The 14,199-nt window shown below is 39.2% G+C and overlaps 2 protein-coding genes across 2 annotated transcripts; one reads left to right on the forward strand and one right to left on the reverse strand.

The window, feature by feature from the left end:
• Nucleotides 1-1,076: 1,076 nt before the first annotated feature.
• Nucleotides 1,077-11,109, reverse strand: LOC141647801 (golgin candidate 2). The gene is made up of 10 exons (XM_074456135.1): nucleotides 10,911-11,109; nucleotides 9,897-10,814; nucleotides 9,472-9,582; nucleotides 8,497-8,556; nucleotides 5,687-5,744; nucleotides 4,081-4,133; nucleotides 3,488-3,580; nucleotides 2,870-2,995; nucleotides 1,575-1,622; nucleotides 1,077-1,472 (listed from the first exon to the last, which is right to left on the reverse strand). Exons 1-10 carry the CDS (start codon nucleotides 10,962-10,964, stop codon nucleotides 1,107-1,109), a joined length of 1,887 nt encoding a protein of 628 aa, XP_074312236.1. The 5' UTR covers nucleotides 10,965-11,109; the 3' UTR covers nucleotides 1,077-1,106.
• A 1,042-nt stretch (nucleotides 11,110-12,151) lies between these two features.
• LOC141649399 (uncharacterized) lies at nucleotides 12,152-13,078 on the forward strand. Its single transcript, XM_074458091.1, has 2 exons — nucleotides 12,152-12,745; nucleotides 12,866-13,078. The coding sequence occupies exons 1-2, from the start codon at nucleotides 12,152-12,154 to the stop codon at nucleotides 13,076-13,078; spliced, it is 807 nt and encodes a 268-aa protein (XP_074314192.1).
• The last annotated feature ends 1,121 nt before the right edge of the window (nucleotides 13,079-14,199 follow it).

The following is a 14,199-nucleotide window of genomic DNA, read 5'->3' on the forward strand; positions in this document are numbered from 1 at the left end:
TCCTAAAAAGTGGAAATCTAAGATGATGGGGGCAATGAACGAAGACATGACTCTGTCTGATAATATCAATGTGAAACCTGCTATTCCTAGCGTAAGTTTGAGGCGTCCTACTCGGGCCGTGACTTCAAGCGCTTCTTCAATTTGTGACAATTCTTCTTCTCCTGGTACTCATATTCCCCAAGATAACACGAGAAGTGTTGTTAACTATCCAAGCGTCCTTGTCTCTCTGGTGAATGAAAATGGTACTTCTATTTGCTCTCCAGCTCAGAATGATTCTAATGACCATCAGCCTTTCATTTTTTCAGCTCGTCCTAAGAAGTGTAAGACTTACTCGTTTGAGAAACCATCGTGCGCCCAGTTTACCTTTATGCTTTGCAGGTACCCCTCTGCTCATCATGTACGCGAGAAATGGAGAATGGCCACTTCCAAGAAGAATCATAGCCAAGGGGATGAATCTCCAGGACACAATTTATCTACTTTCTCCAAATGTAGATCTCTCTCCCATAAATTTCTACGTCCTTATGGTGTAAGTGTGTCTTGTTACAGGTACTCCTCTGAAGCTCTGTCAATAAAGAAGAGAAAAGAAATAAAGAAGAGAAATAAAGAAGAGAAGAATTGTTCGCTCAATTGGCATCGTCTCATTAAGAAACTAATTTGTTTGTCAACTCCATCTGTAGTTTAATTGATTATCCTATAAAGTTATTAATAAAATCCGACTCTAAGAGTCGGGTAGGTACTCTATAAACAACTTTCTTTTTTGTTGCCAAAAAAAACTCTTATGTTGCCAATAAAAAAACTACTTTAATTTTTGTTGCCAAAAAAAAAATACAGTATCCAGATTAATTCCTATACATACTCCTGAATTTGAGTTTGGTATTCACCAGCGATCATGCTATTGTAGTTGTAGTATATTCATATAATTTTGTTTCTTTTAACAATATAGAAGAAAAACTCTTCAACTACTACGTATTGTGGACGTACTAGACGTCTAGACGAGAGACAAACATCATCAAATATATTCGAAAAATTTTCAGTGTGTGTCAAGAGTGAGAGGTATTGCTGGTTGAAACATTCCGTGAGATAAAATAAGGTTCTTTGCATATGTATCATCCACCGATATTGTTGTTGATGTTCTCTAATGAAACAACAGAACTGGATATAGAGTTTTCAGTCGACTGAGAATGAGAAAAAACAATATAGAGAACCCATAAATGTAGGCAAACGAGGTAAACCAAGGACCATATCTTAGCTGCTGGGTTCCTTGCTAAGAACTGGGCACCTGCATAAAATACTACATCCAACTGCCTGATTAGTGAGCCCAGATGATGCTTTCCTGATTGAATTTTGTGTTCCAACATGCGTAGCTTAGGACCGTTAGATTCATATGTTTCTCCTAGATCTTCCCTTGAGCTACCAGAAATATAACCCCCATTTATTTGAGATTTATTTTCGTCAAGTAATCTCAAAACGGCCTGAAAAAAATTTGTTTTTTGACGGTGTAAAACTAATCATATACGGGAATATAAGTCAAGAGTTGTGTTGCGATTTTTAAAATATTGAAATAATGAATGAACCTCAATTCTAAAAAGAAGTGTTGCCTTTTCTGAAGAAAGTGCTTCAACCTGGCAAAACACAAAATTCAGTAAAAGTTAGATACATGTGAGCCATGTCACAATTTATGCTACTTAGACTTGTGTATGACTGTATGAGTGATTGCAGGCTTCTTAGCCATATATCTGAATCCAGGTGTATAGGGGCTAAGGGCAGTTCCTTAGAATACAGTTCTGATTCAAGAATGTTTAGGGTATGTAAAGGTTTATATTCCATGTGAGAATGAAAAGATTTTTTCTGAAATAATTTCAGAACAAATTTTCACGTCTAAAAAGTTAGAATGTGTGTGCATACATGTACGCCCTCCTATTCTTTGAAAGGTTCCAACTTATAAGAGGGAGGAAATTCTTGCGCAACCTTACGCCTACATGTGCGTGCAATAAGTATGGTCATTCACTAATATGACCTTGACAGACAAAATCACATACAGCCACTAACACAAGTAAACCGTTGTTTGACGGGATAATATTACAACAAATTTGAAAAGGCTGAACGTATGAGATTCTTACCACTACATTCAACAACAAAATTACCCCAGTGCCTCAATGGCTCCCGCAAATTGCGGGGTAAGGGGGGTTCGGATGTACGCAGCCTTACCCTTGTGTTAGCAACACAAAGAGGCTGTTTCCGAATGACCCAAGATGAAAATTGCGTCGAGAACTGCATTGAAGGACCGCTACTTCACAAAGGAAAGAAGGGCAGCCACTTTAGTGAGCCATTTTGATTTATTCCATTATAATCCATAACCAAAGAGTAATGAGTCTTTAGCTCCATTGGAAATATGGAAAATATTCTTACCACTACATTCAAATAGACAAAATGCGGGTAAAACTTTTATCGAGTATTTGACAAATTAAACCAGAATTTCATTCATACAGAGATGCAACAAGCTGAAATATGTTACTAAAGGGAGCAGAGCACTCAGTTGTGTAAGCGTTACTGACCGCATATCAGAAGTTGACATAGGCAGATGGACTCCTATTATCTTATACTCCCTATCCACGTTTTAAGTTCGTGGTTCTTTGGAGATTGGGAATAGAAATAAAGGTGGAGAATAATATGTCGTACAAAACAAGGAAAGATTTCAATACAAGAACTTAATTAGCTCTTTAGGAAACGAAATTAACGAGATAGACTAATATTATAGAGTTGATGAAAGATGTCGGGTCCTTACCAACAAGCACAGAACCTAAAAAAAAAATGAAACATCAATGCCAGATGTGTCGTTAAGGCTGAACTAATGAAAATTAATAAATACCTGTGTTTGTTTCTGAATAAGATGATCTGTCAATTGATCAAGCCTGCGTTTCAGCTCAACTTCTACTTCAGTGGGACTTTCCATTTCCTTCAATATCACGTCTATGTCCGTTTCCAACTTTGTCGCCTACAAAGGATGCCAAATAGTAACAGTCATTGCAATCCTCAATCTTTCTCAACATAAGAAAAAGTTCAGACACATTCATCGTACCAATTTTGTCTGCTTTACTTATTCAACAAGATAACAACAATTACCAAAGAAATACCACAATGGCAACTTAGTAGTTACAGTGATTCCTGATACAGTTAGCCCTTGCTTATGTGTTAGCAGCACTAAAAAATCTTCATGTTTTATCGAAATGAAATCAATGCAAATGCAGCATACGAGTCCTTGGTAATTTTCATCAAATTTATATGTCGCGCATTTTGGCAAAGACAATTTAATACCACATTCCTAATTTTCATCAATTTAAAACCACATTCCTAATTTTCTATAGGATTACTTGACTTCTGAGCCATACACAACGGAGGCAAAACAAATTTAATTCATAGATGGACAACGAGAAAATTTAACTGCCACCGAAACTCTAGGGAGACCGAGTTAGAGAACTAATCTCACTTTTTCTTGTAGTTGTGCAGTTTTCTCTGTCATAAAAGAAACTTCACCCTCGAGCATCTCCCTCTCCAACTCAAAGCCCTTGTAAGGCATGAGCTGCAAAAATAAAATAAAAATAAAAAAATCACAAAAAACGAGTGACTGCATAAACGGACAATCTTATCAAAATCTCCACGAAACCCTCTGCTTCAGCAATGTAGCAACTAAAGGTGGCAAATTGCACGGGTTGGACCCACCCGACCCGTTCATTGGGTCCTCTCTCACAAGGCCCGGCCAACCCGCCCCTAAACCCCTGCTGGCCCATTGATCATTTGGACCGAGGCAGGGTTCATTTTATAATCCTGAGCCTGGCCCACCTTGTGGCCCGGTTTTTGGGGAAACAAAATATATTAAAAAGGAAAATTGGACCAAACCGTGGGCCTGTCTCTGTTGACCCGGGTAAGAGCCGGTTCAGGGATCGGCCCACTATCCCTGGAACCAGTCCGACCCAGCCATCCCGCGGTCCCGCCACTCCGCAAGGGCCGGTTCAGGGTCGGCCAGGCCCGTGGCCACCTCTAGTAGCAACTAACAAATATCCAACAAAGTTTCAGGCTTACACTAGTCAAAGATGTCCTTGTTTGATGAGCGGTATAAATTCGTCTCTTCAACTCTGTAAAAGCACAAATACAAGAATGTTTGGTTTTAAAGGAATTTGATGTAGGATACATGAAACAAAGTAAACAGTAGATAGAATGGATCCACTAGTGACACAAGTGTATGCTCATCAGCTCTGACAAAACAGGTCAAGAATTAAATCACGACCATGCTATTAATAGAAGGAAAATAGTATCTACAGAGGGAGAGAAGGGGACAACCCTATATCCACTTTTCCGAAAAGGAGGCACACACAAAACAAATCAGAAAGTGAGCAAGCCAGCTTATGGATTATCTCGAAAATTTTGAAAATAAATAAATTTATCATTACTAATGAGAAGAAAGAATGGAATTACTGAAAGACAAGGATACAATGAAAGAATCAACAAAATAAATTTCCGACATTTCCCCAACATTTCACTTCCTCCTCCAAGTTCCCACTACCCGGCTTGAACACATATGCTGCACTTTCAAACCACATAAAACCTCCTATAATCGCAAGTCGCAACATGTTATTTGTAGCACCAACTGACAGCCACGAGGTATAGATCACCTAGTGTGATCCAAACCATAATCCAGCTGGTCTTAATTTCATAAAGCAGTTCATCTCATGGCCGGAGATTGAAGAACCACTGTATATATGCAACCATGGTGGACAAAATCACAAACTATCAACTCCAACAATAACCCTCTTCAGATATAGAAACATATCACCCGCTACGTAAGTGAAATGATTGATTTGCATCGTGCAGGGTGGACGCTCATCAGCTCTGACAAAACAGGTCAACATTTCACTTCCTCCTCCAGGTTCCCACTACCCGTAAAAGGCTTGAACACACATGCTGCACTTTCAAACCACATAAAACCTCCTATAATCGCAACATGTTATTTTTAGCACCACCTGACAGCCACGAGGCATAGATCACCTAGTGTGATCCAAACCATAATCCAGCTGGTCTCAAGTTCATAAAGCATGGCTGGAGATTGAAGAACCACTGTATATATGCAACCATGGTGGACAAAATCACAAACTATAACTCCAACAATAACCCTCTTCAGATATAGGAACATATCACCCGCTACTTAAGTCAACATGAAGATTCTTTGGAAGCATTAAAATACACAACAGAATATATGCAAAGGGAAAAAAATTCGTTAAGCGTATACTGTAACTCCTACGGAACAGTTGAAGAGTGAAATTCAACAATGGATCAACGCAATAAAAATCAACGGATCCACAACCGCAAGAGAAGTGTCTACCCTTTGTTATGCCTGCTCCTGTGATTTAATTAGCCGTAACATTTATAAAAATGTGCACATTCACACACTCATGCATAATGTATAAAGAATGTTTCTGCTCGTCTCTGACAAACCATAGCTGTGATGTCTGCTAATGTTTTTTAATAGCCAAGCATAAATGTAACATAACATTTTACTAGGACGACCAATCAAGAGTAAACAATTAGAAGTACCAACGGCCAAGGAAAATGGTAGTAGGAAAAAATTGTGCATGGCAAAAGGCAACAGAGCATGCAGAAACGACATTAACTACTACGGAGTAATATATACCTTCATGGCCAAGTTCTTTGGCATCAACTAGCCGCCGATGTTCTGCTACATTGTTGACCTATTTGAAGCAAATTAATAGGATAAGTAAAAATTAAAAAGATAACACTCCCTCCATTCCAAACTCCAAAATATGTTTTGTTTTTCCAAAAATAATATTATATCATTATATATGTCATTCTCATTTCTTTGATATTTTCTCTACTATTTCCAGAAACTCTAAAAGATATTATCATTCAAATGTGAAATTAATGGGGTCATTACTGCTGGGAGTATCTATGAGTAATTTTAATTATTTATTACAGCCTCATCCATTACCTTAAATCTTGCACCTTTTTCCGTAAACAACATATATTTTGAAATGGAGGGAGGAGTAAATCATTCTGAAGAGAAGCAAGCCACGGTTTTGACCCCGTCACGCAAAACGAGGTCAAACCAACAATCCGTCTAAGAACTCATTTCGAAAAACGTTACTACTCAATTCTATGGAGAATTTGGGAGTATTTTTGTCTAGGGAACCTTGCCTAATAGAGCCGCCAATAATGAAACAAAATGCAACAAAACTGAGTGATAGAGACATCTACACGGTTTGAGAAGCTTAACAAGGGGTCACTTTCAACCTTTCCTCTTTTGAACAAACAAGTTCTAAAACACCTTTGGAAGGCTACCAAGAGCATGTGCCGGTTTTTGAGAGCTTCTAAGAGCTCCATTGTAATGATAAATAAGTCAATAGAACAAGCCAAAGGAAGGTTGTATGTTTATGCTTTTTACTTTATGTCATTTTCTTATGTAAGAGTGTGTAAGTCATGTAAGGCCTAGAGAGCCGTTTTCTTTGTTGTTTTTCAGCTCAATTGTGAGCCCTAGATCTTAGTTAACTTTTGAGGGTCAAGATTGTATGGCTTGTAGTATAAAAGCCAAGGTTTGGACATAGAAAAATTCAGATTTTGAAAGATAAAAAATAAACCCAAGATTGAAACCAAGTTTTCATCTAACCATATTCATTGCTTAGTGCTTGAATAGCCCTCTTTGCTTAGTGCTTGAGGTTTGGACGAGTCCTTTACTTAGTGTTGGGATTAGTCTTAGTTTTAACCTATTGTTGTGTGTTCGGGTTAAAACATATCTTGTTCGAGTCACGCCATCAAAACGGCATTTGTTGAATGCAAAGCCGGGCTCAAGTGTCTCTTTTCTTTATTTCTGGGATTTGAACATTCGTTTTGACTGTTTAATTCCTCTTGTCCGTCCAAAATTCAGTCTTTATTTCGCCTTCAAAACAGTCCGTGTCACTGTCCAATTTCGAGTCCTAGAGATTTCACTTCACATTCGCCACGTACTTCCCTCTCTTGATGAATCTGGGTTTTCAAGATTACATACAAGGGTTTCAGCTCCATCATTTTTATTACTAAAATTCATTCGACACCAATAGTTGATGTGATTCAACAGGCCTAAAGATAGAAGTGAAGAAGATAATCTTTTGGCACTGATTATTAGGCCATAAAGCGAGGTGAAGTTACAAGATAAAAGAGAAACAGAGGCATCTAATATGATGAATGTGTGGTCATACAAGAAATGATCATAGACAAATGAGGTAATCAAGGGGAAAGTGCATACTGCAAAATGCATATACTGAAGACAAGATGTCGAAGAATTGCCTTCGTTTGTGTGGTCATTTCAACTAAGACTAAGTGACGCAATAATAACAATTAGTTAGGCGGCTTGAAGAGTTGGGAAATAAGAAGGCTGAGAGGGGAATAGGAAGACCCACAAAAATAAGGGTAATGTAATTAAAAGCAATATGGGTTCACTTGGGAATTTGGGATTGAGGAATGCCATTATAGAGGGCATAGTGCAAAAGAAAAATTCAAGTGATGCTGGGTGTTTTTTGTCTAAAGTTATTCCTTTTACCTTTCTATTGTTTTTGCATTTGCATAGTTTTAAACCTTTTTTATAGTTAAATTTCTTGTTTGCTATCTTTTATAGCGTTTTATGCTCCCTCCTTCCAAATTTGTCCCATTTGACATTAGTGGTGAATAATATCAATTTTGACCGATATTTTGCAACTTATTTAAACTAAATATGAAAATAGTTGTTTCCTTCAATCAAACATGACAAATTGTACATTCTATCTCTAGGTATACTTCGAGTAATTAATATTCAAAAACTCAAAGTTGACTTCGGTTATCAAATGGAAACAATAAAGTTTTTGATGGGGGCTATATTACTCCGAGTCTCCGACTCTTCATACCATCGTGGTTACTCGTGTATGACACCTGTCTCTCTAACATGGATACGACACTTAAATATTTCATTGTAAACAGAAAAACACAAGAATTTCATAAAATATCCAAGTTTGACTCTTGAACACACCTCATGTCGGATACTTCCAAGTTCCAACCGAGTCGAAGTCACATAGAATGGAGATGGTCCTTTTACTCTTGACTGTTATACACTTATCTCCCGTAAGAATCTTTTTTTAGCTCTCATCTTTAAGCTTTTCCTCATTTTTATGTCTGCTTTCGTCATCTTTTCACAGTTCAAACTTTTTTAAGTGCCAATCTTGCTTCATTCTACTATTGAGGTTTCATTTCTCTCCACTTTCATCGTGTTCTTGCCTCAATTTGATGGTTTAATACGACATTTTAAGTTGGTGTTAGCTTACCACAGATCATTATTGGACTAAGGGTTTGTTGTCATATTGCCAAACCGCCCAAACAATATACAAAGTTAAAAAATATTGGCAGTTGCTACAAATATTATCTGGTGTAAAAACCGCATTATAAGAGAAAGAGCAATAGACCTTACAATCATGATCATACCTCCATTTCAAGATTCCACTGTGCATTAGCGAGAGATTTAGCGAGATCAGCATTAGCAGTCTGCAAGATTTACCAGCATCAATCAGAGAAAGTAACAGCCACCAACAAAGGTTTAAGAATATCAATAGAAGTCATCTGAGTTGAAGCGATTTGAGATCTTATTGATATGAAACAGAAGCAGTCGCAGACCAACAAATAAATTGCGAATAACTATAGAGATGTAGTCTACAGCTCACTAAGAACATATTAGTATTATGCTTTTCATTCCTATTCTAGACCTTAATTTGTGCATCAGCCCCTCCCCCTTTCAAACATGTTTGCCTCATATGTGTAATTGGTGTTACCAGTGGTGTGTGAAATTATAAAAACCTTTACATAGAAAGAATCGGCATTTGATACGTGTAATTCGTGTTACTAGTGGTGCGTGGAATTATACAAACCCTTTACATAGAAAGAATCGGCATTTGGATACATTCCATTTTAGTTTCTCTTCACAATAGATGCTTGTATTAGTAATCAGCATGCCTAATATCATAGATACAGTTCAGGCAGATATTGAAAGTGCTGGAAAGTTAATTGCCTTCACAGGAATAGAAGGGTTTGCTTGGATACAATAGTAGGAGGAGATGAAGGGGAGGGTTGGGGCGAGGGAGTGCAGCGATAATGTTTCCAACTTTCCATGCAAGTCTTTCCTATATTAGAAGGATTTTAATTTGGCATTCCCTCCCTTCCATATCCCTTCAACATAATTTGCTAACCAAACAAAAGAAATTGTCCCATTTCCTTCTCTCCCGTTCCTTTCCTGCCAATTCCTTCAAGGGGGTTAGTTTGGAAATCCACATAAAATACATCACACCAACAATAGAATTGAATAAACTGCTGAAACATTGTCAACACTCCCTCTCAACCAACAAAAGAACGAAGAGAAATGAACAAGAGCTGAAGAAGGGATAACAAGCATTTTGTTTATAGTACCTCAAGTTTAGCCAATCGTGCTAGAACTTCCATCCTAGTATGATTATGCTTCTGCTTCTCTAAATCAGCAGCCTCCATTGTCTCAATCATCGTCGATTGAAGTTTTGAGGCCTGACATTAAAGCATTACAAAGATATTCAGCAAGGGATCAAAATCGTGACCAATAGAGCATAAGTACGCATATGCAAGTTTTTTAGCTGCCCGAGTCCAACTGCCTAGGCCAAGGCGTTCCTTCACATATTAGCGAAGATGGACTTCAGCAAGGTGTCTCCTCTCTAGACAATACCTTCACCTTCTGACCAACAGAATTCACTAAAAACTTACCAAAGGTTAAACAAAAAATGGTTCAACAATGCATTAAAATTGAAAGCTACAACGTTAAAGGTATAAAGAACACAATTGAATAAAAGAATAGGATGGTGTACCTCCTGCTCAGCTTGCTTAGCCCGCTCTTCGAGTATCCTTTCAAGGCTTTGTTTCTCCCCCTCCAAGCGAGCCACAACATTCTCCTGTTCCTTTATAGCCTCGGATACTTTAGCAGCAGCTTTAGCAGCCAAAATTTGCCTTCTTTTCTGTATCCTTTCCTCTCGTTCCCTTTCAGTCTCTGAGTTAGAAGACGAACTCGAGCCAGAGTCAGAATCAGAATCAGAATCAGAGCCAGAGTCCGACACAAGAGAGCTCCTTTTCAGAGCTTCTGAGACGTAGTCAACAACATCTACATTGCGGTTACTCACTGTTATAGCAGATTGCCCCTTATGTTCATCATCAATAACTCCTTTCCTGTTAATGGAAACATCGTGCTTATTTCCTACAGCTTGTGAATTATCCTTAACTAGAATATTTTCACGGTCTCCAATTGGACTAATCACATTCCCCGACTCCTCAACCACGGCTTTCCTAGACTCCGGTGCAGCTACGACAGCGACTTTAGTCTTAGCCCCGGGTTTTCTCCCATTTCCTAGAGGGTTAATGACTCTCGTTCCAACGTTTCCTCCAGTTCTCCTCGAAGACGGTCCAATTGTTTTGGTAGGGGTGCTAAGAAGCTGAGTCCAGTCAGTATCATTAACAGTAGTAGATGTAGATGTAGACGTAGATGGCGACGGCGACGGCGACTTGGAATCCGACTCCAATTTCTGTTTACCAATGTGAAGCTTGGTTATTTCATGACTCACAATTTTAGCAGCAGAAGAAGAATCGGTATTGATCTTGGGTGAGTCTTTCTTCTTTAATTGATCCTTCAACGGCGGGACGGTGGTACTCAATTTGGGGGACGCCGCGAAATCCAATTCATCGGATGATTTGCGGTCGCCGTGCCTAAGCGACTCGGCCGCTTGTTGGTCGATCTGGAAATGAGAACACAGCTTACATGTTAGATGAATTTGAATTCACAGGTTTTACAATTAATCAGGTTTATTGTGCTAAATTAACGGAACGATGACCTGTTGGAGGAGGTTTTCGGCGACTTTTAGCTTTGAGGAGATCCAACTCGCCATTTTCCGGCCTAACACTCATGTATCGGCTGTTCCGGTGATGACAAAATTCTAGTACGAGTCCGTTGGATCTGATTACCAGCTTTGGACTTTCACAATAGCAATCCCCCCGCTAAGACCGTACCTAACCCGAACCGAACCGAAGGGAAAAAAAAATCCGATTCAAACCCAACATTTAAATACCCACGTCCGATCCACTATTTAAATGGGTCCTGCTATACGTCGTCGACAAATTACTAAATATCGTCGACAATTAACGTAAAATTCCAAGTTTGCCCTCCATATCATGACTCCATATTGGTCTCACCAAAATGCAATTTCCGTCTCAAAAGAGAAATGAAATTACCGTCTCACTAAAACACAAGTCACCGTCTCACTAAAATATTTCAAAAAAAAAAAAAAAAAAGTCGGGTTTTGTAATTAACAACATGATCGGGAACGATTTTAACAACGATTTCAACAATGAAGATAGTAACGAGGTTAGTTTACGATTTAGTTTTGTTAAAAATTTATGTTTTATTATCGTTTGAATCCCGAATTAGGATAGATGCCATGAATGTAGACGGAATTATGATAGAATTTGTGACGGATTTATATGAAAAAGTAATCGAAAAAAAAAAAAAAAAAAAAAAAGATTGAACACGAATCTGGCCGAGACGACGAGTGGGTTCTTCGTCCCAGCCTGCACTGCATTTGACGAGCCCATCATTCGTCCCATTGTGGGTTTGGACGAAGGATTCCTTCGTCTGGGCTTGGTGTTGGACGAAGGAATTCTTCGTCTGGCCCAATTATAGTTTTTTTTTTTTTTTTTTTTTTTTTGTTTTAGAGTTTGTCGTTACTTTTTTTTTTTTTTTTTTTTTTTTGTTTCCGACTCGTTTTGTATAAAATAATTAATTTCCGTCTTTGTATTAAAATTTTTTATTTTTTATAATTTCCGACAATTCAAATAATTATAATTAATTTCCGTTATTTCCGACTCGTTGTGTACAAAATAATTAAATGCCGTTTTTGTATTATAAAAGAATTGAATTAATTAATTACCGTCTTTATATGGAATTTTTATCTTTAACATTTCCGACTCGTTTTGTAAAAAATAACTTATTACCGTGTTTGTATTAATTTTATATTATTTTATATTTACTTCGACTAGTCCCGTAGCAAATAATTGAATTAATAACTAACTTATTGAAATGCGTGCGCAGGTGATTAACGATGGAGACGGTGTTGATTACTCAGATCATTTTACGACAACCAGATTTTTTGCATCTAGTACTGAAGCGTTTAATTGGGCATATGAGATCGGGCTCCGACTCGGGTTTGGTATAAAAAAAGCAAGCAACAAGAAAGTTGGTCGTAACACGAATTTGAGACAACGTTATTTTGTTTGTCGGATGGGTGGAAAAGGTCCCGTAAATAAGGATGCCGATTCTTTAATGAGGGGTAACACCGCTACCGGGTGGTGCAATTGCAAATTTTCAATGAAAGTTGTTGAATTAGAAGAGAATAAGTGGCAGTTTGTGATGAGATCCGGGTTTCATAATCATGGTTTAACGTTGTATTGTGACGGCGACAGATACTTTGCAAAGCTTGATGACGAGGAGTTGGCTTATATCGATGCCCAAGTTAGAGCTCACGTTAGACCGGCAATTATTAGTGCGGGTTTGCATCAGCGGAATCCGGAAAAGTCAAGACCTAATCGGCGACAAATCTACAACCGTTCTCAGAAAGTAAGGGCCGAGGAAAGAGAAGGGAGAAACCCGCACAATGAGATGTTAGCACTTGCGGTTCAAAGATAAGTACGTTCATTATTGGGTCACCGATCGGAGACCGACGAGCTAACCCACGTGTTCATGTCTCATCCTGAAGCCGTTAAGATGTTTCGATCATACTATTATGTGGTACAGATCGATTCCACGTACAAGACAAATGAATACCGTCTTCCGCTTGTTGAGATGGTTGGAGTCACACCCGTCGGGAAGAGCTTTGTCATCGCTTATGCTCTTGTGACGCATGAGTCCGAGGAGAAATATTTGTGGGTCCTACGGAAACTGAAGGGGCTGCTAAATGATGCCGTTCAACCTAATGTTATTGTTATCGATTGCGAGGAGGGTTGTTGAACGGGATTCCCATTGTTTTTCCCGATTCGTCTCACTTGCTATGTCTTTGGCATATATATTCTAACGTGGAGACGAAAGCACTTGATATCACGGGTCGGGATAGTTGGGCTAAGCACGTAACCTTTACTTTGTTTATCTGCGGTTGTCGAGGCGGAAACCGAAGAAAAGTTTAATGTTGCGTGGGGCACATTGGCAAGGGAATGGGCGGGAGTGGCGGCTTATATTGAGAGGCAATGGTTCCCGCACTTGGAAAAATGGGCCAAGTATAGAACGAACAACATAACTCATTTTGGCAATACTTCTACATCCCGGGTTGAGTCGGCTCATGCGAATTTGAAGAGATGGTGAATAGCGAAACCGGCGATTGATAGCATCGGAGTCGGTTTCATTCTTTGATGGAAACGCAACATGTTGAGATCCGACACTCGTTGGAGTTATCTAGATCAAGGCGGTTGACGGGGATTCAGCGATTATTTTCCAGACTTTCTTGCAAAATATCAAAGAATGCCATCATGGAATTGCGTAAAGAATTCGAAAGAGGTGCCAAGATGACGGAAGATGCCTTGACGATCGATTGCGGTTGTGTAAAGGCTACTACACTTGGTTTGTTATGTGCTTGTTCACTTCACCGCATTTCTAGAAACGGATCTCGGGTCCCTGTTGATGTGTTACATGCATTTTGGAGGAAGTTGGAGTACGATGGTTTGGAGGCAATGCCGACTTGTGACGATGATCGATTGGAGGAGTTATTCGATGAAATTCGGAATGCAGATCCGAGTATGAGATCATCCATGTTCGATGCCCTTTACTCTCAGATACATCCGCAAGAGGAGGATGTAAACGAGCCTCGGGTGAACGAGAACCCTAGAGGACGTCCGAGTAGGGGAACTCGTAGAGATCCGTCCGCCGTTGAGCATGCACGGGTTCGTGTTCGAGTACGTACTCCGTCTTCCCAACGTACTCCGTCTAGTACCCCCCGTTCTACTCCGACGGTTCCTGTTACTCCGTCGTCTACTCCCCGTTCTACTCCGTCGGTTCGTTTTACTCCGTATAGAACCCCCCGGTCCACTCAAACGGGCCCCGGTACACCGTCTACCACTGCTACCACGACTACGGGGAGT

This window comes from Silene latifolia, chromosome 3 (assembly GCF_048544455.1).
Source record: "Silene latifolia isolate original U9 population chromosome 3, ASM4854445v1, whole genome shotgun sequence".
In the NCBI taxonomy this organism is placed as follows: domain Eukaryota; kingdom Viridiplantae; phylum Streptophyta; class Magnoliopsida; order Caryophyllales; family Caryophyllaceae; genus Silene; species Silene latifolia.